Here is a 25,335-nt window from a genome sequence, read left to right on the forward strand (position 1 = left end):
GATAGCATATTATTGGATGCAATATGCACATGAAAGAGCCCTACTGAATAATTAAGGACATTGCTTGGCTCTGTTGAAGGTCTGGTATGAACAAGCTATAGAAATATCAACTTCATTCTTGACATGTCTTCCTCATTAAATGGAACGCCATTTGCCCAATAATGATCTATGACAGCTCTGCAACTGCAACTACAGAAATTACATGTAAATTACAGGGCCAGCTCCAGGCATAAGCAACATACGTGGTCACTTAGGGCCCCGGGCCACTAGGGGGGCCCCAAAACCCCTAAATAAAAATTATAATAATATATACTGAGTATACAAAACATTAAAAACACTCAGCATTGACAACAGTGCCTCACAGTGGCCATATTGTCTGGCGAGACGTCCATGTGCTTGCATGTTAAGTTGCGAGTGCAATTTTGATGCAGTGCCAGGGGAATTGAAGTGACTGGGTTGGTAGCTATGATACACTCTCAAACTAGTATGTAGTTCAATGGAATATAAACAAAACTTTATCAATCCTGTTAACGTCAAACCTTTAGAACTGGGCGTTAAGAGTGTAGTACCTGCGGAGGAACCTCCTGCACCTCAGACTCCTGGAGTGGACCAGTCACCACCGGCCTGAGGAGAGACACATGGAACTAGGGGTTATTTCGGTAATCGGGGGGAAGCTGTAACCTGTAGCAAACCTTGTTCAGTCTCCTCAGGACTTTGAATGGCCCCACAAACCGCGGGCCCAGCTTTCGGCAGGGCAGGCGGAGGGGCAGGTTTCGGGTCGAGAGCCAGACCCGGTTGTACCGGGGCCTCACTGCGGTGGCGATCTGCGCTGGTTTTCTGGCGCCTCACGGCCCGCTGAAGGTGCACATGAACGGCGTCCCATGTCTCCTCAGTGTGCCTAAACCAGTCGTCCACCGCAGGAGCCTCGATCTGGCTCTGATGCCAAGGCGCCAGAACTGGCTGGTACCCCAGTACGCACTGGTAGGGGGAGAGGTTAGTGGAGGAGTGGCGGAGCGAGTTCTGGGCCATCTCTGCCCAGGGTACGAACGCCGCCCACTCCCCCGGCCGGTCCTGGCAATAAGAACACAGAAACCTACCCACATCCTGGTTCACTCTCTCCACCTGCCCGTTACTCTCGGGGTGAAAACCCGAGGTAAGGCTGACCGAGACCCCAGATGTTCCATGAATGCCCTCCAGACCCTTGACGTGAACTGGAGGAAACATAAACCCTCACGTTCTTAGCCAAAGTGGACCACCAGTACTTTTCACTAAGACAGCACACTGTCCGACCGATGCCCGGATGACCAGAGGAGGGGGACGCGTAGGCCCAATAGATCAAACGGTCGCGGACAGCAGACGGAACGTACAGACGCCCAGCTGGACATTGGAGGGGAGTGGGCTCCCACACTACCGGTGCCACCAGGCAAGAGGCCGGAAGTATCGGGGTGTGATCCATGGGCCGCTCCTCTGTGTCATACATCCGGGACAGTGCGTCTGCCTTCGCTTTCTGGGAACCTGGTCTGTAGGATAGGGTGAAAACAAAACGGGTAAAAAACATGGCCCACCTTGGCTGGCGAGGGTTCAGTATCCTCGCCGCCCGGATGTACTCCAGATTGCGGTGGTCAGTCCAGATGAGAAAAGGGTGTTTAGCCCCCTCAAGCCAATGTCTCCACGCCTTCAAGGCCTTGACGACAGCCATCAGCTCCCAGTCCCCCACGTCATAGTTTCGCTCCGCCAGGCTGAGCTTCTTCGAAAAGAAGGCACAGGGGCCACCTCCACTATGAACGCCAAAGAGGGATCCAGATGAGCCAGCACGGGAGCCGAGGTAAACAGAGCCCTCAGCTGACCAAAAGCCCTGTCCGCCTCAGCCGACCACTGCAAATGCACCGGTCCCCTCTTCAGCAGTGAGGTAATGGGAGCCGCTACCTTACCAAAGCCCCAGATAAACCTCCGGTAGTAGTTGGCAAACCCTAGAAACTGATGCACTTCCTTTACCGTGGTGGGAGTTGGCCAATTCCGCAAGGCTGAAATGCGGTCACTCTCCATCTCCACCCCTGAAGTGGAAATGCGGTACCCTAGGAAGGAGACGGACTGTTGGAAGAACAGACATTTCTCAGCCTTGACGTACAGGTCATGCTCCAACAGTCGACCAAGCACCCTGCGCACCAGGGACACATGCTCGGCGCATGCGTATATCAGGATGTCAACAATATACACCACTACACCCTGCCTGTGCAGGTCCCTGAAAATCTCGTCTACAGGGCCTGGAAGACTGATGGAGCATTCATCAACCCGTACGGCTTGACGAGGTACTCATAGTGCCCTGAGGTGGTACTGAAAGCCGTCTTCCACTCGTCTTCCTCCCTGATACGCACCAGGTTGTAAGCGCTCCTGAGATCCAATTTGGTGAAGAAGCGCACTCCGTACATTGATTCAATCGCACTGGCTATGAGAGGTAGCGGGTAACTGTACCTAACAGTGATCTGGTTGATACCTTGATAGTCAATACACGGGCGCAGACCTCCATCCTTCTTCTTCACAAAAAAGAAACTCGAGGATGCAGGTGAAGTGGAGGACCGAATGTACCCCTGCCCCAGGGATTCGGTGACATATGTTTCCATAGCCGCCGTCTCCTCCTGTAACAGGGGATACACGTGACTCCTGGGAAGTGCTGCATCTACCAGGAGATTTATCGCACAATCCCCCCGTCGATGGGGTGGTAATTGAGTCGCCCTCTTCTTACAGAAGGCGAGAGCCAAATTGGCATATTCAGAGGGGATGCGCACGGTGGAGACCTGGTCTGAACTTTCCACCGTAGTCGCACCAATGGAAACCCCTAAACACCTCCCCAAGCACATTCGTGACCACCTCGTGAGAGCCCTCTGTTGACACGAAATAGTGGGGTCATGACAGGCCAACCAGGGTAGGCCCAGCACCATGGGAAACGCAGGAGAATCAATAAGGAAGAGACTGATTCTCTCCTTGTGACCCTCCTGTGTCACCATGCCCAGTGGAGCGGTGTTCTCCCTAATTAGCCCTGACCCTGATGGTTGACTATCTAGAGCATGAACTGGGAAGGGCATATCCACTGGAACAATAGGGATCCCTAAACTATGGGCAAATGATCTGTCAATAAGGTTCCCAGCTGCGCCTGAATCTACGAGCGCCTTATGCTGGGAATGCAGGGAAAACTCAGGAAAATTAATATACAAAAACATGTGTGCAACAGAGGGCTCTGGGTAAGCCTGGTCCCGACTCACCTGGGGTGACACGAGAGTGCCCTGCCTGCTGCCTCGACTCCCAGAGGAACCTCCCCAGCACCAGCCACAGATGGTGCATGGACCGGCCCCTCCTCCGGTCGCCCTAAGTGTAGCACCTCCCAGCTCCATGGGCGTAGGAGCGGTGGTGCTGGGGGATGGAGTCGACGTCCGCGGGTAGCCAGCAGGTTATCCAACCAGATGGACAGGTCCACCAGCTGGTCAAAGGTGAGAGGGGTGTCCCTGCAGGCCAACTCTCGACGGATGTCCTCGCGCAAACTACAACGGTAGTGATCGATCAGGGCCCTGTCGTTCCATCCCGCGCTGGAGCCCAGGGTCCGAAAGTCCAAAGCGAACTCCTGTGCGCTCCTCGTCCCCTGCCTAAGGTGGACGAGACGTTCACATGAAAACTGCCTGGAAGCGGCGGGTGTAATCCTCAAATTGGTCCAACACCGCTTCTCTTTCCCCCCATACGGCGTTTGCCCACTCCTGGGCTTTCCCTGAGAGACAGGAGACGAGGGCGGACACGCTCTCACATACCGAAGGAGCCGGGTGGATGGTTGCCAGGTAGAGCTCCAGCTGGAGTAGGAACCCCTGACATCCCGCAGCCGTCCCATCATACTCCCTCGGAAGAGCGAGCCGAATCCCACTGGGCCCGGGTGAAGGAGGGGTGAGTAGTGGTGCCCTTGGTGGTGCTGGTGGAGGTGCTGGAGGAACTCCTCTTCTCTCCCAGCGATCCATAGTCTGCAGGACGCGATCCATGGTGGTGCCGAGATGTTGTAGCATGGCCGCATGCTGCTGGACGCGCTCCTCGACCCCTAATACGGGGGTGTCTGCTCCTGCTGACTTCATATGGTTGTGGTGAGTGATTCTGTCAGAAGGTGGGTGTAGCTGGTGCATGAAGTCAGGCGCAGGAGAGCAGAATGAGTGAGCAACTTACTTTACTCAAAATAAAGGCACAAGGTAACAATACACTTGACCAACAATAAACGGTAATCAATTACGCACGGGTGAAAACAGCACCCGTCGAAAACCAGCCATAATGTACCGAATGAACATTGAAGCAATCACGCACAAAAACATGGGGGAAACAAAGGGTTAAATACATGAACATGTAATTGGGGAATGAAACCAGGTGTGTAGAAAACAAAGACAAAACAAATGGAAAATTAAAGGTGGATCGTCGATGGCTAGAAGACCGGTGACGTCGACCGCCGAACGCCGCCCGAACAAGGAGAGGGAGCCATCATGCATGCCCTGCTAATATCCCTGTATATGGTCAGGTCATTTTGGTCTGGTTAACACTGAAAAACAGCTGTGTTTAAAGGGATAGTTTGCCCAAATATAACATTTTCATTATATTTTCTTGGAAGTAGTCCAGGGGCCAGGGGTGACTGCAACCCAAAATGATGCTTTCACTGGCTAATATTAGCGTTGATTATCCTCCTCAAAAATTGGGTTAATTTGTGCCCACTTTAGCATTGTCTGAATTGCAAGCCAAAATCTACTTCGGCTAAAAAAGCAAGTCCTTTTGACGCAACAAAAGCATTTCAATTGAGCTGTATTCAATATTTTCTTAAAACGAACCTTGGTGATCTGTTGAAGGCTAATTTGAAATGTTACTCTTATTTAAGAAATAACTTTAGAACAGCAGGTTTGTTCAGACATTTAATCATTTACCCTGAGATGGTTGTTTGTGGCTGTTAGAAAGTGGTGTGTCAGTCTCTCCTAAAGGGGTCGAGTAGCTCTTTTCACCACCGTCCCATTGTTAAGGATCGGTGTTCTTTAATAAGGACACTCGTTGAGAGTTACGAGAGAACCAAAAGAGCCTGTTTTTAAAAGGCAACACTGTCTTAGCCTCTACCCGGCTGGCTGTCATAGGTTCCTCCTGCATCAGATGTCCTGACTCCTAGGTTATTCTGGGGAGCGCGGTGCTCAGCTGCAAGTCGTAAGATGCAGGAAAACCTTTTCTCTTTTCCTCCTGATAAACAAAGCCCCTCAGGGAAGCGAGTACCCTAGTCACAGATAGAGAGAGCCATCGTGACAGGGCCCATGCTCTTTAGAATTTTATCTTCCCTGACTTTTTTATAGTCGCGGGCCCTTCATGTGACTTTTCCTGGTAGACTTGTGAGCATGTGAAAGGCAAAATGGATTTTTGGACGTCGCAATAGCGCTGGGACTTAGACCAGAGTAATGTTAAGTTGAGCAGGGTTAATGTTTATTCTCAGAGAAATTGAGAGAGGAAGTTATTATAGAGCATAGTTTGAAGAGGACCAGTGCTATGCTCTGGCAAGGGGAGGGGGAGGGGGTGATCTGTCATGCCTCTCGTTCACTGTAAATCAGACGTCCATATTTAGTCGGGAGGGAGGGAGGGAGGGAGTGAGGGAAGGCCTAGCAGTTATGTAAACAAAAGCATGGGCAGGCAGGGGAGGGATTGCACTGCACTAATGTTTGAGTCCATTAACCACGACTATGATCTTTGGAGAGAGACAGGGCTGTTTTCAAATAAAGGACAGGGTCAGATAGAGCACTGTCTAGCTTTTTCAGGTGCTCTTATCAGAGCACTTTCTAGAGTCAGTTTTAGTTGTATCCCTGACTAATGGAGAGATAAATCCAGGTTTACTGGCCTCTGCGCTGACCAGTCAGTTTTGTGAGAGGAGGATTGGAACAGCCAAGCTTCAAGGTTGATCAGATTCACCAGGACAGCATAGCCAAGCCAGGACATTTAAATTTTTTGCATTTTAGTCATTTAGCAGACATTCTTATCCAGAACGACTTACAGGAGCAATTTGTGTTAAGTTCCTTGCTCAAGGGCACACTGACAGATTTTTCACTGAGTCGGCTCAGGGATTTGAACCAGTGACCTTTCGGTTACTGGCCCAACGCTTAATCTCTAGGCTACCTGCCACTCCCAGGACAAAGGGACAGAGGGAACCAGGATCAAACAACTGAGTGAAAACGACTGAGGCCATGAGTGAAGCGTGCTCTGAGAGCTCTGAGGAGGAGCGGTCCGAAGAACAGTCTGAAGGGGTGCCGGTCAGCAGGCTTCCGGTCATCCAACTCAAGCCCAGATCACCAGGCACATCCCCCAAGATGTCCCCCCATGACTCCCCGCGTGGGTCACCCCGAAACTCCCCGCTGCTCTTCAGGAAGCTGCTGATAAACCGGAGCATTAGTCTACAGAGGCGCTTCACTCTGGCCCACACTCCCAGGTAGAGACCTCCTTGTGTTCCATGCCTGTTTTATCTGAGCTTGGGGTCCCCCAGGGTTGTGTGACTACCCCGTTGTGTTTAGAGAGCAAACCTTCAAAGGTGGTAGAAGAAAACTCTTCGAGACCCTTTCTAAAGGTGATCTGAAGTTTAAATCAGCAGTGATGGTTTTTTATACTGCAGCTAACAATTACTTTTGAAAGTACTGGCTTGTGCTGTGCTTGAATAGATGCCTTTGTTGTGGATGAGCAGAATTTCTTCTGGCCTGAGGTGGTCTAAATTAGATGGAGCCTTGTTTCATTGTTGTGTTTTGCACATAGTAACTGTTAATTTGAAAACAAATATTATGGATTCTTTAAAGTTAGGAGCATTTATGAAATGGTTTTACAAGGTCCTCGTCATACACTAGAGTTGTTGTAATAACAGATTTACACTCAATATTATGGAATATAAAAGCTTTGTTCTCTGGATTTTGAATGTTTAATTTTTATAATCTCATCCCCTCTTTAATCTGCAAACGTGTCTTTGTTTTTCTTGTGGACTAACAAAACAAATTAGATTAGGTGTTCAGGATATTCTTCAAGTAGGACTCCTGAGTGGCGCATCAGTCTAAGGCACTGCATCTCAGTGCTAGAGACGTCACTACAAACCCTGGTTTGATTCCAGGCTGTGTCACAACCGGCCGTGATTGGTAGCCCAAAAGGGCGGCGCACAATTGGCCCAGCGTCGTCCGGGTTAGGGTTCGGTCGGGTTCCGCCATCATTGTAAATAAGAATTTGTTCTTAACTGACTTGCCTAGTTAAATAAAGGTTAAAAAAAAAATCCCATGTGAATTTAGTCCGTTTTTGGTTGGTCTGCCAAATGCTTATTCATTGGGTGCTCTGTTGAGGTGAAATAAATAGAGGCCAATTATGTAAATCTGCATTAAGTCTACAACATACTAGATACATTTACTGAAGATTTGTTACAATTGTGTGACCAGAGTTTTATTTGTAGCTCAATATACAGTCCTTGAACATGGGCTTACTGATGACAAACTTGCAATATTTCATTTTTATTAGTATTTGGCAGTTATTAAGGCAGTTATATACAACTTCAAATATTATATGACATTACATTTCATAACACTTTACCAAACACATTGTGTTCCCTCAGGCCAGTACTCTAATACCACATATCTACAATACAACATCCATGTGTACATGTGTGTAGAGTGCTTATGTGTGTCTGTACCTGTGTGTGTCTCTTCACAGTCCCCACCGTTCCATAAGGTGTCTTTTTATCCGTTTTTTAAATCTGATTCTACTGTTTGCATCAGTTACTTGATGTGGAATAGAGTTCCATGTAGTCATGACTCTATGTAGTACTGTGCACCTCCCATAGTCTGTTCTGGACTTGGGGACTGTGAAGAAACCTCTGGTGGCATGTCTTGTGGGGTATGCGTGGGTGTCTGAGCTGTGTGCTAGTAGTTTAAACAGACACCTCGGTGCATTCAGCCTGTCAACACTTCTTACAAAATGTGATAGTGATGAAGTCAATCTCTCCTCCAATAACCTGGTTAGGCCTAAGTTTAAGACTCTCTTTGAAGTTGAGTCGTACAGTATACTCAAGTTCTTCTGCATTGTCAAGTACAAATGTGTTTCTTGACTAGGTGGCTTTTTGTCATCCGCGGTGGTTCGTCACCTTTTCTACTCAGATACTAGAAAGCAACGTGATGCGTGACGTCCCCTGAAAAAACAGAGCCATGCTCATTCTAGTAGTACTTAATGAGGACAGCTGCCTTATAGGGACACTTTTCAAGCCCTTGTCTGACTAAGCCTATTGATAGGATTTGTTTAATGACCCTGTTACGCCATTCCCACTAGTCGTAACCCATGATATTGATGCAAATCAAATATTTACTGTGTTTGTGTTGAAGAGACGAAGCAGCCGGGCCGATTAAAGAGCACTTGACCTTAATTGCGTTGGAGCAAAATAAATATTTTGTCGGGTAGGACAGTTTTTTTCAAACAGCAAAACACTCACTGGGTTTATTCTCTCATATGTTTGTGACCGTGTCTGCCTAAGAGGGATTGGTGTTTCCAGTTTATACACCATGTGTTGCTTGTGCAAAGTGCAGTTTAGGGGAATGGAGAAAATTGCACTCATCAACATCACACACACCCTCACAAGAAGTAAGAAGTAAGCACACAGGACTGTTAAAGAGGTGTCTCTCAATTGTTGTAAGCAAGGTAACGTTTCAGCAACCATGAAAAACGTAAAAACCCTGAGACTGTTGACATGACACAAAACCTTGTCACCTATGTGGAGGTTAGCCTCTAATTCGCATATAAATAAAAATAAAAAAAATGTACGGACTCATACATCTTTATTACATTTTATTGGTGGGATCATTTTGCTCGGGCATTTAAACATTACTCCTAATGGTCCTGCCTGGGAGTGTGTGATTTAAACCAAGAAAGGCACTCCATCTTTATGGTTTATCTCAGATCTGTCCATCTCATGGAAATTTGGTCTGTTTAAAACTATAATTAGAAAGAGGGGCCATCCTGTATGGACGGAGCCTTGTAAAGGGCCTGAGCCCCTGAGAATGTACAGTGCCCCTAACAACGAGAACGAAACAAACTGTTGGAGATGAGTTATTGCAGGATGGCTGGGAAAGGGGATGAATTAAACAAACTAGCAGTCTGTTGGAAAAACGTACAGACAGGCGGCTTAAGTTTATCAGGGCAGGAGACGATAAATGTTTTAGTTTGAGGGAAATGTTGGAGACCATGTTGGAGGAAACCACAGTAGTTCCTTCCGGTGTAATGTGATGTTTTGTTGTCAAGCATTGTGTTTTATGTTGATTGCCTTAAAAAAACGGCTGGACTAACAGGCAGTTCCCTAATAAAAGTGAGTCACAGTAAAAAATAAAAAAATAAATGTAACGTAATTTCTGAGCGATGAATGAAAATACTGCACCTCAAACTGGTTTTTAGTTGATTGTTAGAAAAATACCTTTGACTGGGTCAAAGTGAGGTGAGAAATCCTTTTTTCATAGCGTTGATGCTCGTTTCATTAGCAACACAATTCGACCATATGCTACTGTATGTTGTTCAGTCCTGTTGTTTGTCTGGTCTTGAGGATTGTTAAGTGCTGTCCGGTGTCAGCAGGCGTAAAGTATCAAGGCCTGACCCCAACGGCATTCACTTTCAAGTGCCTCCAGGTGGTTCAACTCTCCCGCAGTTGCTTTACCCTCTGTATGACACTCAACAGACATGACGTAGCGCAAAAACCCACATCCTTGTCCTTTTACACTGATTGTGCTCAGGTTAATCCTTTTGTTTTGGGGTATGGGTTTTTCGTTCTCTGTGTAGGTCACCAGACAGTTGTCTTGAACACAACAGTAGCCTGTTTATAGTAAAGCAAGGCTCTGGGTCTGGTTTTACAAGGCTCTGCATAGTGCTCCAGTTAGAAACAACATCAGGGCCAATGTTTGAATCATGTTATGGATCAAAATTGTCCCTCGCTTTTTCGAAATTGGACAAACAATGAAACAATGTAATACCTCTAATTTTCACTAGAGGCTGCTATATTATGTATTGTAGATACATATTTTTGCCTCTGGTCTTATGCTCAGACTGTTGGATTGATGTGTTTCCTTCCCGTATGTTTCCCACCCATGTCCTAGTCACTCTGGAGCCTCATGCAACATACCGTACTGCATGCCTACCCTTCTTTGCTGCTAACCAGCTGCAGGAGATATTTGTTTCATGTAAAAAAAAAGAAGATCTTACTGCTGCAGAGGAAGCATGACCATAAACAATATGAGTCTGTTTTCATATGAATAACTTGAGGACTCACAAACAAGGGCACATGCAAGGACATATGAAAAGGGGAAAGATTATTATGCATATACACTGAGTATGCTAAACATTAGAAAGACCTTCCTAAAATTGAGTTGCACCCCCCCACTTAATCTTTAGTCTTGCCCATTCACCCTCTGAATGGCACACATACACAATCCAGGTCTCAATTGTCTTGCGGCTTAAAAATCATTCTTTAACCTGTCTCCTCCACTTCATCTACACTGATTGAAGTGGATTTAACAGGTGACATACACTATATATACACAAAAGTACGTGGACACCCCTTCAAATTAGTGGATTTGGCAATTTCAGCCACACCCGTTGCTTACAGGTGTATAATATCGAGCACACAGCCATGCAATCTCCATAGACAAACATTGGCAGTAGAATGGCCTTACTGAAGAGCTCAGTGACTTTCAACGTGGCATCGTCATTGGATGCCACCTTTCCAGCAAGTCAGTTTGTCAAATTTCTGCCCTGCTCGTGCTGTAGGTGCTGTTATTGTGAAGTGGAAACGTCTAGGAGCAACAACAGCTCAGCCGTAAGTGGTAGGTCACACAAGCTCACAGAACAGGACGGCCGGGTGCTGTAGGGTGTAGCGTGTAAAAATCTTCTGTCCTCAGCTGCAACACTCACTAGCAAGTTCCAAACTACCTCTGGAAGAAACGTAAGCACAAGAACTGTTCGTCAGGAGCTTCATGAAATGGGTTTCCATGGCCGAGCAGCTGCACACAAGCCTAAGATGCCAAGCGTCTAGAGTGATGTAAAGCTCACTGCCATTGGACTCTGGAGCAGTGGAAACACGTTCTCTGGAGTGATGAATCAAGCTTCACCATCTGGCAGTCCAACGGACAAATCTGAGTTTGGCGGATGCCAGGAGAATGCTACCTGCCTGAATGCATAGTGCCAACTGTAAAGTTTGGTAGAGGAGGAATAATGGTCTGGCGCTGTTTTTCATGGTTTGGGCTAGGCCCCTTAGTTCCAGTGAAGGGAAATGTTCATGCTAATTGCTACCATGGTTATACACATATTTTTCATATTTCTTCTGTAAGAAACATTTCTATTTAACACTATCCATATAGGCCAATTCCCATGAGTGTAAAAGGTTAAACAAGCAGCATTCACCAGATTAGCCTGTTCTCAGACTGTGTATATGGAATAAACACATGCGCAGAAGCTTCTGGACTAGTGCACGTAAAAAAAGGTCAGGGAAAAGTCGGATCCGCAGCCGCTCCATAGTTTAAGCACTCAGACAGAACTCCATGTCCATGACACCTCCCCCTCCCATTATCTATTGGATTTTGAAAAAAACACAGTTTTATTGAGCTACCGGGGTGAGTTGCCGCTGCCTCATTTGGAAGCAGGTCAGTCCTATGACTGCGGCTTGTAGCGGAGCTATAGGGAACTAGACGAGGCATCCGTAGCGGACCGCAATGGAACCTTGCATCTGGGATTAGAAAATACCTCTCTCCTCCTGCCTCCCCCCTTCACTAGCATAGTCCCGGTAGGCTTCAGCAGTACAACCCGGCCCCTAGCACCATTCAGACTGTTCCAACTTCTCATCTTATGACCCTCTCTCTATATCTTTTCTTTCTTTCTTCTTTCTTCTCTCTCTCTCTCTCTCTCTTTTCTTTCTTCCTTCTCTCTATCTTTTCTTTCTTTTCTCTCTCTCTATCTTTTCTCTCTCTCTCTATCTTTTCTCTCTCTCTCTCTCTATCTTTTCTCTCTCTCTATCTTTTCTCTCTCTCTCTCTCTCTCTCTCTCTCTCTCTCTCTCTCTCTCTCTCTCTCTCTCTCTATCTTTTCTCTCTCTCTCTCTCTCTCTCTCTCTCTCTCTCTCTCTCTCTCTCTCTCTCTCTCTCTCTCTCTCTCTCTCTCTCTCTCTCTCTCTCTCTCTCTCTCTCTCTCTCTCTCTCTCTCTCTCTCTCTCTCTCTCTCTCTCTCTCTCTCTCTCTCTCTCTCTCCCTCCCTCCCCCTCTCTCCCTCCCTCCCCCTCCCTCCCTCCCTCCCTCCCTCCCTCTCGGCAGAGTTAGCGTTATTGTCTGTTGTTCCAAGGCAGTTTCAGAAGAGAAGAGAGTCTGATATAGACGGTTGAGGGGCCACACACTCCTGGGAGCATCTTTGGGATTATTTTCTCTCTGTCTCTCTTGATTTTTTTATAAAGTTCTTCAAGCTTTTATTTGAACAAAGAAAAAAGCAGCTCCTGGGCTCTAGATCAGCGCAGTATTTGTTTTAAGGCGACTTTTGGACCCTATTTGGAGGACTCTCGCACCCCTCCCCCTGTCAGTCCGCTGGCTATTGGGAAGATTGAGTTTGCTGTTAATCTATTTAGGAATGCGAGGAGTAAAAGTGAAAAGTTTATCTCGGCTTCTTGCTGGTGAGCAGAACGGAAAACAAGCAGGGAATTAGCTCCAGACCTGCGCCGCGCTGACAGCTGATATGAGCCCCAATTGAATTTGATTTGATTTGGCCCGTCGGTAAACTCATATGCTTTCTGAGATGGGCTCCTAACAGGCATCATTCTGCCTTTTTAGGTGTGTTTACACAGAGTTAGGTGAACTTTATCAGTAAAAAGAAAAGAAAAATAGGACATATCCCCACTGCAGGGACCAGATCCTGTAGCACTTTGGTGGCTCAAGTTGAGCTTTCTACTTTTCAATGAAGGCACTACTTTATCATAACATGTTCTTCTTCTCAGGAATTGCATGGACACAAACCAGCCCTAACATTTGCGTGAAAACCTGTTATTGACCGTGCAGAACTTGAATTAATCCCTCTTGTGTCTCTGCTAGATGCAGTAGATGTAACTTTGTTCTGCTTTTGTGGACCGATTGTTCTCACAAGGTGTACCGTGTTTAGTTTGTAACTGAACAGTACTAATAATACCCAGACAGGCCACATAAATGTTGCAGTCCATTCTGTTCATCCCCTGTCATCTGAAGGCTGTTGCGTCTCTGAATTCCACCGGTACCTTTGGCTCTTTGAAGTAGCCGGCGCAATGATGAACAAAGACTCTCGCTTCCCCAGGAAAGCTGTGCATAGCAACCCCTCCTCTCGAAGGCACTCATGCATTGGGTATGTACAGTCCTGTGGTGTAAGCTGTTTGTTGTGATGAGTTACTTGCTGACACAACTGTACTGTGTGTGTGTGTACTGTACAAATACTAGGGCTGGGAATTGCCAGGGACCTCACAATACGATATTATCACGATACTTAGGTGCCGATACGATATGTATTGTGATTCTCACGATTCTATTATGTATTGCGATTCGATACTGCGATTTGATGTTCCAAACATATTGCTCACTATGTCTGCTGCAGAGAGACGAGAGAGAGCACGAGAAAATGAGTTTTGATCAATCATGGAAATAAAAGTCCTGAAAACCTGTTGGCTCACTATTTAAAAAGAAGATGGAGGATAAGCTATAGGATGAAAAATACTGGCGCGGGACAGCCGAATAACGCTACCTAGCAACAAAACAACATTTTACAAATCGATACTCGGAGTCAAAATATCTATATAATACGGTAAAAAAATTATATCGCAATATGTAACTGTATCGATCCCCCCATCACTATCAAATACTGGACGGTATGTTCTCTATTATATGTTGTTTTTCATCTTCATTACGCATGACAAATTATTACATTTTTCTCCTTGTAACCAGTAAGACATAATTAATCATCATTAAATAAGGATAATGATCATGAATTAATCCTTAATAATGATTTTTTATGTGTTGCCTCTTTTTTACCTGTTGTTGGTGATACAAAAGGGTTTCTTATGTAGTGGATGGTAAACTTTCATAAGGTTATCATCGAGGAATATTATTGAGAAGTAGACTCCCCTCAAAATCATTGTGTCTTTTAACAACCAAAGTTTCACTGCTGTACAGAAGTGCTATCCCTAACAGTTCTACCATATTGTACTTGTCTGCATTTGGTTTCAGTTGTATCACTTTGTGCACATCTGCCTTTCAGGGAAGTTGTGATATGCCACGGGATTGTTATTTATAGTAACATACTCAGCATTTTAGTTGGTGCTAAAACACCCTCAAGTGGGTGACAAGAGAAGCCAATGTTGAAGCCAAAGATCTGTCATTTGGTGGTGTTACTATTCTTTGTTTAGTTTCAGCAGTTTTCTGTGGTGCGTTTTCAGTGTTTTTATGGAGTATTTTGGAGTGTTCAGCATTTTGTTATGTTCTAGGGCATTTTGTGATGGCACTGTAGTCTGGCTGTGGTGCGTTTTTGCTATGGTGTGTTTTGTAGTTTCACTATGGTGCGTTTTGTAGTTTGGCTGTGGTGTGTTTTGCTGTGGTGTGTTTTGAAGTTTGGCTGTGGTGCGTTTTGTTGTTCTGGGTGTCCCACCCTGAGGGCGCTGGGACCAGGGTATCGATGGCACAGCCAGTGTCCATTGATGTCTTTCCTTGGGGGGCGATGGGCCGCAGCCAAGCAGAGTCACGATGATCAGACACGCCATGATCCCATATGAGGATAGACCCCTTCACCACACGCACACGCACACACACACACACACACACACACACACACACACACACACACACACACACACACACACACACACACACACACACACACACACACACACACACACACACACACACACCATGAGGGTTAGCCATAGTGTCACACTAAAGTATTCAGAATTGTCAGGTATTGATAATATTTCTGGGGGGTTACGTATACAGTAGTTACCCATGTCAAATCCCCAAGTTTTCCAATAAAATATATTGATACTGGTTTATTAACTAAATAAGAAAATAATAAAAAGCCAAAGTTCAAATGACATATAGCCTAATCCATTATTCCAAAATTCGCAATTTCACTCCTCTACCGTGAGTTAAATAAATGAGAAACATGAAAATATGATGGGGGAGCTTTAGTAACTCTGTCTTTTGATCTCAGTCTTACCCCTTTGCCTCCAAGCAGTCCTCCAGCTGTGATTATGGCACAATCATATGAGCAGATCAAAGACAGAGATCTAGCGCACAGACAACAGAACAGAACACTCGCCCATAATATGACCAGATTAGTATCGCCACATGTCTTGCCGCATGTCTCGCCAACCCGTTCCAAAGTGGAGTTCATGTAGGGATTAGGGAAGTCTAAATTGGTGTCATAGGAAACATTTTAATCTACAAAGATTCTCGTAGTCTGTGACAGAGTTTTGCAACAGAGTTAACAGAGAGTTATTCCACAACAATACATGGTATTATTTTATAGTTGTTCATGAGAATAACTATTATTCATGGTTCTATTTAACTATGTAATAGTGTTGTTCATGAGAATAACCATTATTCATGGCTCTATTTAACTATGTAATAGTGTTGTTCATGAGAATAACCATTATTCATGGCTCTATTTAACTATGTAATAGTGTTGTTCATGAGAATAACCATTATTCATGGCTCTATTTAACTATGTAATAGTGTTGTTCTTGAGAATAACCATTATTCATGGCTCTATTTAACTATGTAATAGTGTTGTTCATGAGAATAACCATTATTCATGGCTCTATTTAACTATGTAATAGTGTTGTTCATGAGAATAACCATTATTCATACCTCTATTTAACTATGTAATAGTGTTGTTCATGAGAATAACCATTATTCATGGCTCTATTTAACTATGTAATAGTGTTGTTCATGAGAATAACTATTATTCATGGCTCTATTTCACTATGTAATAGTGTTGTTCATGAGAATAACTACTATTCATAGTATATCAGTCATGCATATCGATTAGAGAGTTATAGTGTACATGTTCAGGGAAAGCGCCATATAGGGTGACTTAATAACGGGTTGGTTTATCCTTTGTTTTGTCTGCCACTGGAGCCTGCCTCTCTCTGCCCTGCATGTCATAATAGAATTCTGCTGGCTTCAGAAATCTTTAGGCCCCAATAGTGACAATCCCTCTGAACACACAGACATGAGCGCGCGTGCACTCACTCACGCACACACACACTTTCTCCCCAGAGCCGAGACAAAGCAGTCTGTTATATTCTAGATGTGTTCCCAACCCATCACAATAGAAGCTCATAAGCTTGTTCTGGTAGTACCAGGCCACCATTCATCTCTGTAACATTTGGTATCAGGACACCATTACGACTTGGAGACATCACTGGCATAATTTCTCTAACAGAGATGGATGGGATTCACTGCAGTTCGATACCATTCAATACAACTAATAATACATTGATGGTACATTAACGAGGTGCAATGGAATAGACAGTTATTCGTTCTGGTCTGAAAGGAATGTTTGGATTCCTAATAATGAATCGCCTTAGTACAGTCTGTGTTCTACGTCTAAGATCTAGGCCTAAGGGCCGTAGTTCTCTAGAGGAGAAGGGCTACAGACCAGGTTAGTAGTAGAGTATGATCTGTTCTGCTCTTTTTGTCTAGTTTCAGCGAGGATCTGAATAGGGGTGCTAATAAGAGATATCTAGAGTGTCAAGCGAGGTAACGCAATTACAGGACAACAGTGTCAGTGTCCACAGGTCCCCAAAATAGCCCCGAGCCCAGAATAGTCGATAAGCGCTGCTGTGGCTGGGCACTGTCCATGTGCGTCAATGCTCTGCTCCATATTTTCAGCATGACTGATTTCCCCAATCAACCCCCCCCCCTCCCCCCTTCCCAAAGCACATCGATCCAGTCCAGCGTGGCTGTTGCCTGGCCTGGGCCAACTCTGGCTGTCACCGCGCCAAGCCGCTCGCTTCCAAGCCGCCCTGTTTACCTCCCTATTGTCCAGACCCAGATCACATCAATGAACCACAATTAAACCAGGCCCAGTCTGGGCCTGTCATTAAGACATTGTGGCAAATGTCTTTCAGTTTATATTTCACACCGTGTCGACTGAGAATTGATCGTTTACAGGCAACCAGTTTAATTGTTTTGGGTCATATTTTGAAGACGATAGCGTGATTGGTTAGAACTAATTTAGAGCATTTAGTAAATTGCCTTCAACAGATACGATTCGTACTGTTTAAGGAGAATTCTGTCCTGATAGGTGTCAGAGGGATCAAGCATCTAATGCCTTGCTTTTGTAGTGTTCTAACAAGGTATTAACTCTGAGCCCTGTCTGTTCAGACCTGACCTGACCTCTGTATTGAAGCCTGTTCTGTTCTTTCACATGGCATGTGGCTGCTGCCCTGGGTGTTGTGGAAGTATCAGGGCACCAGGACTTGTTTCCAACCACTAGAGGGAGGAAGTGTCTAGCGTTTGCATGGAGACTGGCTGAGCAAAGGAACAGTGGTTGGGAACAAACTGTGAGGATTATTCATTGTTTTGTTATCAAGCACTCATCAAATCAAATCAACGTTTATTGGTCACGTAACCAGTTTTGCAGATGTTATCGCAGGTGCAGCAAAATACTTGTGTTTCTAGCTCTAACAGCGCAGTAATACCTAGCAACATATACTGTATATATTTTTTAAACAATACACACATAATCCAGATTTTTAAAAATGTTTTATGTAGGAAGAGCCATGACTAGAATACGATATATAGATAGAAAGTGGGTGAAACAGTGCGCAAACTGTCATGCACAAACACATAAACTTGGAAATACACACATACCTAGCCATGGTGTAATCTCAGTGCATTAGTCTGCCTGGCCATGGTTCAGGGGTGATACAGTGACGTGGGGACTGTGACTGTGCATGCCTGGGCCAGATAGGGTTACATAGAAGAGGGCTCCAGACCAGGGGTGGGGCCGGGTTAGGTTATGTAGCCCACTCCTGGCGAGTCCTCAGGCCTCTCTGAGACCTCCTATCACTGACAGACGGCAGTTTATGATTCATACGGTGACACACTGATACCCCACCAGAGTACATGCCATAACATAACATTTGACGTCCCTGAGAGATATATATATAGGCTTTGGCAAGTACCATACTCGAGCAGGTTCGCTCCTGGCTGGGTGACAACCGTTTTGGCTTCTTTTTTTAAGTTTACACGTTTAGCTAATATAATGGGTGCTGTGACAAAACTCTCCCTCTATCCTTTCTGTGTTTCCCCCCGTGCTAATTTTTTTTCTGGCATAATCCGATTTGTGTCATTGTTTCCTTTGGCTGTTTATGTTAACGGTGTCTACGCATGGCACCAATGTTACTTTTCAACTTGAGCGGGTCCATTAGTTTTGACGTATGGGGATGTTGTTGGCCCGTGCAGCCAGTGTTGCGGTGGCCCCAGACAGACACATCACCATTGAGTCTGGCTCATGCGGGCTAACTGTAGCGTTCCCTAGGTTACTGACCAATGCCTATAGACCAAACACTGAGACAAGTTCTACTGTTCACTCTTAAGCTTTTTAGTAATGAGGTGATTTGACAATATTAAAATGAAGACAGAAAAAGACAGACACTACATGTGACACTTGATGCCCCTACTTTTCACTTGTTGCCCCTACTTTTCACTTGATGCCCTACTTTTCACTTGTTGCCCCTACTTTTCACTTGTTGCCCCTACTTTTCACTTGATGCCCTACTTTTCACTTGATGCCCCTACTTTTCACTTGATGCCCTACTTTTCACTTGATGCCCTACTTTTCACTTGGTGGAATGCCTATTGTAGTCTGACTCAGCTTGTCAGAGTTTGTGACACTAATAGTCTGCCTTTTTTATCTAGACCGGTCAACATAGCTCCAATGTTCTGTTCTAGAACCATTGTCTCAGGACAAATGGGAAGACGTTGACCAGACCTAAACACTGGAGTCTGGCTTTCCTCAGACGTCCACCAGCTTCCAGGATTGTGACGTGGAGCCAGAGGCCTCCCCAAGCCCTTTATAATGCAGAAATTGGAGAAGATAGGAGCCCAGTGTGTATTCACACCACAAGAAGAGGCCAGAAATAATGTATTTGACCTTGCACTTCTAGCTCCTTATTCATCTTCTTTGATTACTTTATTTTTGCTCTGTGGTGAAATAAGTCCAAATATTATTTTTTTCATTTATAGAATATTGCTCTGCGAAAAGGACATCTGGTACATATCACATCCCAAGAAGGCAGTAATGTTTTTTTGTCCACTAATATGCTAGTAATAGGCCCACCTGCCAAAGCACAAGTCATTGTGCTGATTAACTCATAACCAGTGCATTGGCAAAAGGGCTCTCAAACAGAGTAAATATAGTGGCGTCCATTTTACATGATTAATGTGAATACAGCAACCCGATAGATAGATATGAGGAAGACACATGGGGGTAATTGCCAATAATACCCTGTTGCAAAAGACTTACATTCTCAGAATGTGTTTTAATGTATCTGTTGACCTCGTTCTTGTTGAGGAGAAAAGAGCTGTTGACAGGACTGCAGTAGAAATAGTTACTTCTTTTTTCTTTTACATATCTGATTTCACATTATTCCAAGTAGTGCTTTTGTTATCTCTGAATACTTAGACAATGAGATGCTTTTGTCTGCTTCATCACTTTTTTTTATATTTGCCACAACATTTATAGTCAATTCCATACATTATTGTATCACATTCATAGAATTTAACTTTAGGGCTCATATCTGGTCTGTTGTCAAAAACGTCCCGCTGTAAATTCTCCTATTAAGACTAGAGTGGGCCAGCCGGGTAAGGTTCCATATTTTGAAAACATTTACGTTTTAGAGTGAAATTTGTGCAATTCCACACATTTTGCCAAGGGGGTAGAGAAAACATTGCAGTTTTAAAGCAAGTTTGCTGCCATTCTGTACATTTTGCCATGAGGCGTGATGACAAATGTTTGTCGTTTTTTTATATGATATTTTGAGTAACGGTAATTCGACCATGATTACTACAAGTTTAGATCGCTGGCCGCTAGACTAACTTACCAATGTAAATACTGTTAGCTGACATGGGCTAATTGACTGACTATCAGTGACTGACATAAGAGAAAAACTGATGCACAACCACATTTTAAAATTGCACCTGGTGTATTTTACTATTCTACCTAGCAACAGTAAGTTGAGACAGCGACTGAGCTGGTTGCCCATCCCTGGCCAAAACCACAAGTCATTCCTTAGGAAGACCTGTGCCCCAGGAGGTACTAAGTAACCCCATCATTATACTCCCTTCCTGTTATGACTCACTACTCATCCTTTGGGCAACCAGAAAACAGCCATCCTTCCCCACCTCACCAAACCCTCTGCTACATCACACCATTCAAAAAAACAGAAAACGTGCTTCCTCCTACATCCAGTCATGCTGCAGCTGCAGTGTATCGACAGCCCTGTGTTTTTATTATTATTAGCAGCTCCTCATGTCCATTTTAATATCGAGGAATAGTTCACTTTTTCTGGTCATAGGAATAACTCTGGAAATAATACGTTTACTGTGCCCAATGGGAGAATATCGAAGAATGTTGTGCTCTGATGTTATCTGCACAGGATGTTGTCCCTATTAATTACTACATTGATGTATTAGGAGCTAAACTAACTCACACTGCACTCCATAAGCGTTCCAGTCTCGTGGAAGTGCAACAAAGGGTTAATGTGTCAGACGTTCTGAGGAGGCTGGGACCATGCTCCTTGGGGCCACGCCCCCTTTCTTAGCCATGACCTCACAGTGAAACTTGCTCCCTGTCTAGCGCGCGCGCGCGCACACACACACACACACACACACACACACACACACACACACACACACACACACACACACACACACACACACACACACACACGCAGAGAGAGCTAGACAGAGAGAGAGAGAGAGAGAGACACACCCTCGCTCTCTCATACAGGCAGCATAGGGTTAGAGTGGCAGGCTGGTACACAGGAACGACTGCTTCCAGTCCTGTAGGACTACACAGGGACAGGAGTCAGTGCTGAGTTTATTAAGTTCTAACAACCAGAGGGAAACAGATAGAAGACGATAACGGTGTTCCTGAAGAAAACCTGAAACATGGACAGAAGTACCGAGACTGAGAGCCGCTGAGAACAAACAGAGAAATTGACAGCAGGCAGAGTCTGCGTTTTCTGGCTTTGCTTGAAGAACCCATCCATGTGCTTCTGTCAATGATGTTTCATACCAACACTGAAGAAGAAATGAACTAGAAGAATCTAGGTGCTTGAAGAACAGATAAAATGCATATTTCTACCATTATTATTCTCCCTATGTTTTGGAGCCCGGGGCATAGCTTCTGCCTTAGAGGTGATAAGAACCAAGGGTGATTGCAGAAGAGTTGACCCTCCTGACAGAACAAGAAAAAGACAATGGGTTGTACAGTGATGACAACTTGAGATGACAACCTGGGAAGAAGCACCAAGAGAAAAAGAAAAGAGCGAAAGAGCGAAAGAGAGAGAGAGAAAAGGAAGGTGAAAAATGAGTGTGCCAACAAACTGTGGATTCTATTTCTCCGCTGATCGCTCTTTCAAAGCGCGGAACGGGAATGTCTGTGGATCGCCCTGTTCCGTCAACAGGCCTATTGACATCATACAAAAACGCAGGCGGTAATATGCTAAACAAATCTACATTTTGTTGCCTTGCCATTTGTATGCTGCTGTAGAATGCACCATTTGGAGTGGTATCATTAAAATTGACACAATGACACAAAGGAAAGTTACGATAATGGCTGTTGAGATAACTCCAAATAAGCCGTTTCTGTGATTACAAAGATATATCCCAGATATCCCAGGTTTCTTTATAATCACAGTCCTACTGTACAGTATATGAAAGGAAACTGTAAGGGGTTTCTTTGTGAAACGGAGAATGTCTATTTTCTCTGATCTTGATCTAATCTCAGCTAATCAATGGGATACTGTAGCAGTAAAAATTTCCCCCCAACAATTTCCAAATGAACTACCCTACCATGTATTCTCCATTGAGTCTAACTTAATGGTTAGCTGTTTAGCTTCATGGGATCATTCATAAAACGCATACTGTAGCCTACAGCGATATCGCTTCAAGGATGTCCTCCTACATAACATATGTATGTTCAACCTTAAAACAGTAGCCTTGTGCATAGCAGTCGAGACTTGAGAAAAGGCAGGTCCAGCAACAATCGGCAGGCAGGCAGTTCTGTAAACAGCTGCATAGAAGCGTCTCGAAGCTTCTCCCCTCCACTATCAATTAGACTGTGTGGGCTGTGGAAGAACAAGTCACACACACACACGCACACGCGCGCGCACACACACACACGCACGCGCGCGCACACACACACACACACACACACACACACACACACACACACACACACACACACACACACACACACACGCGCGCGGCACACACACACACACACACACACACACACACACACACATATATACTGTATATACAGTACACACACACACTATGGACATACTGTACAACAAAGCTCTCCAACAAAGCTCTCTGAATCTTCTCACAGGGCTCAAGAAGTTGGAGATTTTTTATGTCCCATATAATCAATCCTCATTGCCAGTAGGGAGTGAGGAAATCGAGACATAAAGACATGTTTACATTTCATTCCTCTGAGCCTTTTCTCATGCCTGATCTATGTTTATCAGATATAATGCAGAACATTTGGGAGTATGGGAGTCAGAGGGCAGGGAATCACTGGCCTCTTGTATCTCCTCAACAATATCATTAGGGAATTTATTTGGATAGAGAATGTATTTTGTTCCCCCCCCCAAAAAAATATGTAGGATATGCCCGAACAACAACCAACAACTGTGTGAAATTCTGGAATGAAAGTACTTGTATGTTTAATTCAGTTGGATGGTTTAGGCTTAGAGTCTACTGGAAAAAGCAATCACACTTGTAGTGTACCAGAGCTTTTCCTACCAGCGAGAACAGCCCACTCGTTTTTTTTCACCCTCCTGTGCTGTATGACCACAAGATGGGCCACTGAAGGGAATTATAGAACAAGGGGACTCCTGCGAGCTTCTGAATGACTCCCCGACCCAGCCTCGCTCCCCAGAGAGCAAAATGGCTCCCTGACTGTGAGTAATCTCCCGTGGGCAGACTCTGCGTGTAGATTGAAGGGATGAAATGGTGAGATAAAGAGCAGTATTAGTTCCAGTTTTGGGGTTTTCTTCACTGGTTATTTGGATGAATCAGGGTTAGTTGAAGGAGGTGCTTAAAACTTCTTTGCCTCGAGTGCTTCACGCAGATCGGAAGGGGGGGGGGGAATTGGCTAAGAGTTTCCTTTTGCAAGGGTGGAGACTTATATATATTTTTTGGGTGTGAACTCTCCAATTCTAACACGTATGAACACAGAAGTAAAACATGCAGCTGACCAAATTACGCAAGATTTTACTTCTGGGTTAAACAGAGATTAGACTGTGAGAGGCTAGCTGCCAGTCTGGTGCTCTATCATTAGTGGGCCGAGGGCAATCGATACCACAACCCAAATAAAGAAGCTTCCTGTTGTTGTTGTAACCGGTCTCCGCGGGCCGCTTCATCGCCTGCCTTTTAGCTGTCTGCTCTGGAGGAGTAGGGCTTTGAGTGTGGCCTTCTGTATGTGGTTGTTGGTGCATATGGACCTGCTTTATGATCAATTTGCCTTGTTGGAGAACCTAGGAACATATGATTTAAATGGTGTTATTTTGCCCCGAGTTCCAGCTGTCTAAGTGAGCAAAAATGATAATCCGTCAAAACGTCTGAAAAGCCTTTCATCTATGGAGGGTTTTATACGCTGGCTACCTGGTAATCTAATCCCTCATCACCTGCAAGAGTGCCTATGTCGAATCACCAAGAGCTTTACTCTTTACTTGGAGTGACCCTCTCAGCCCAATCTATTCTCATAAAGAAGCGTACAAAGTGTCATTATTAAAGCAGCTGGAGAGGGAGATACAGGGTTTTACACTACAGGTCAGGCACTCCCTCACATACACTCACCAGACAGATTATTAGGTATTAGTACTGGGTTAGACCCCCCCCCCCCCTTGCCTCCAGAACAGCCTGAATTATTTGGGGCATTCTACAAGGTGTCGGAAAGGTTCCACAGGGATGTTGGTCCATGCTGACGCGATGGCATCACGCAGTTGCTGCATATTTTGGATGTCGGTACATTCATGCTGCAAACAGTCCGTTCCATCTCATCTGAAAAAGATGCCCTGTTGGGTTGAGGTCTGAGGACTGCGCAGGTCACTCAAGTAAACTGAATTTGCTGGCATGTTCCAGGCAATGTTTTTGCACTCCGCATTTGTCTAGTGTTGTTGATCGCGTGTTTTGGTCTGCTTATTTGCTTGCACGAATCATAACATTCTCCTTCGACCTCTCTCATCAGCTAACTGTTTTCGCCACAGGACTGCCGCTGACTGGATGTGTTTGTCACACCATTCTCTGTAAACCCTAGACACTGTTGTGCGTGAAAAGCCCAGGAGGGCAGCCATTTCTGAGATACTGGGTCCAGCGCCCCTTACCGACGATCATACCACGCTCAAAGTCACTTAGGTGATTCGTTTTGCCCATTTTAACATTCAATAAAACAGTAACTGAATGCCTTGATGCCAACTTTGTCTGTGGGACCGATGCACTTTCGTGAACGGGTGGTGTACTTAATAAACTGGCCGAGTGAATGTAGATTGTCCGTATGGGTGCATCTTCAGACATAAGCAGAGAGGCTTGTGAGGAGTGGAACTATAAGGGGAGGATGGATACAAATGAGTCTGACGTCAGACACCAGTCTCGCGCCCCACGGGCGGCAGGTTGAGATCCGACTATCTCTGATTTACAGTTGAGACATTCCGCTCTACTGCACCGAAATTAGATACATCTCTTTTTTTTTTATCGTTATATTTTTTTATTCAGTTGACTGAATTTAGTTGACTGAGAACACTTTCTCATTTACAGCAACAACTTGGGGAATAGTTACAGTGGAGATATGTCATGTTATGGTATATTTTCTGTTTCGCATGATGTTATGATGAGGTGTGATATGAGTAGGTAAGACGTATAAGTGTTGGGTACATCTGCTTCCCTACATAACACCTTTTTTTTTCTTGAAGAAAGCTGTGGTAGCATACTTCAGCTGATGGGGGGAGAGATATTTTGTGTTATTCGTAGAAGCTAGTAGCCTACCACCAGTTTTTTCGAAG

General features: G+C 45.0%; 1 protein-coding gene across 9 annotated transcripts in view; it reads left to right on the plus strand.

Annotated features, from left to right (window-relative positions):
* Positions 1–5,718: 5,718 nt before the first annotated feature.
* pde4ca (phosphodiesterase 4C, cAMP-specific a) overlaps positions 5,719–25,335 on the plus strand; it is a 59,394-nt gene continuing 39,777 nt past the window's right edge. For 4 of the 9 annotated variants that reach the window (XM_014139813.2, XM_014139814.2, XM_014139815.2 and 1 more), the window contains exon 1: positions 5,719–6,469. In XM_014139813.2, the coding sequence (XP_013995288.1) occupies positions 6,228–6,469 (242 nt within the window). In that variant the 5' untranslated portion in view covers positions 5,719–6,227. Of the gene's footprint in view, positions 6,470–12,376; positions 13,392–21,024; positions 21,763–25,335 lie in introns of those variants that run through there. The other 5 variants (XM_014139818.1, XM_045693928.1, XM_014139817.2 and 2 more) reach the window with 4 other exon arrangements.

The sequence above is a fragment of the Salmo salar genome, chromosome ssa14, assembly GCF_905237065.1.
Source record: "Salmo salar chromosome ssa14, Ssal_v3.1, whole genome shotgun sequence".
In the NCBI taxonomy this organism is placed as follows: domain Eukaryota; kingdom Metazoa; phylum Chordata; class Actinopteri; order Salmoniformes; family Salmonidae; genus Salmo; species Salmo salar.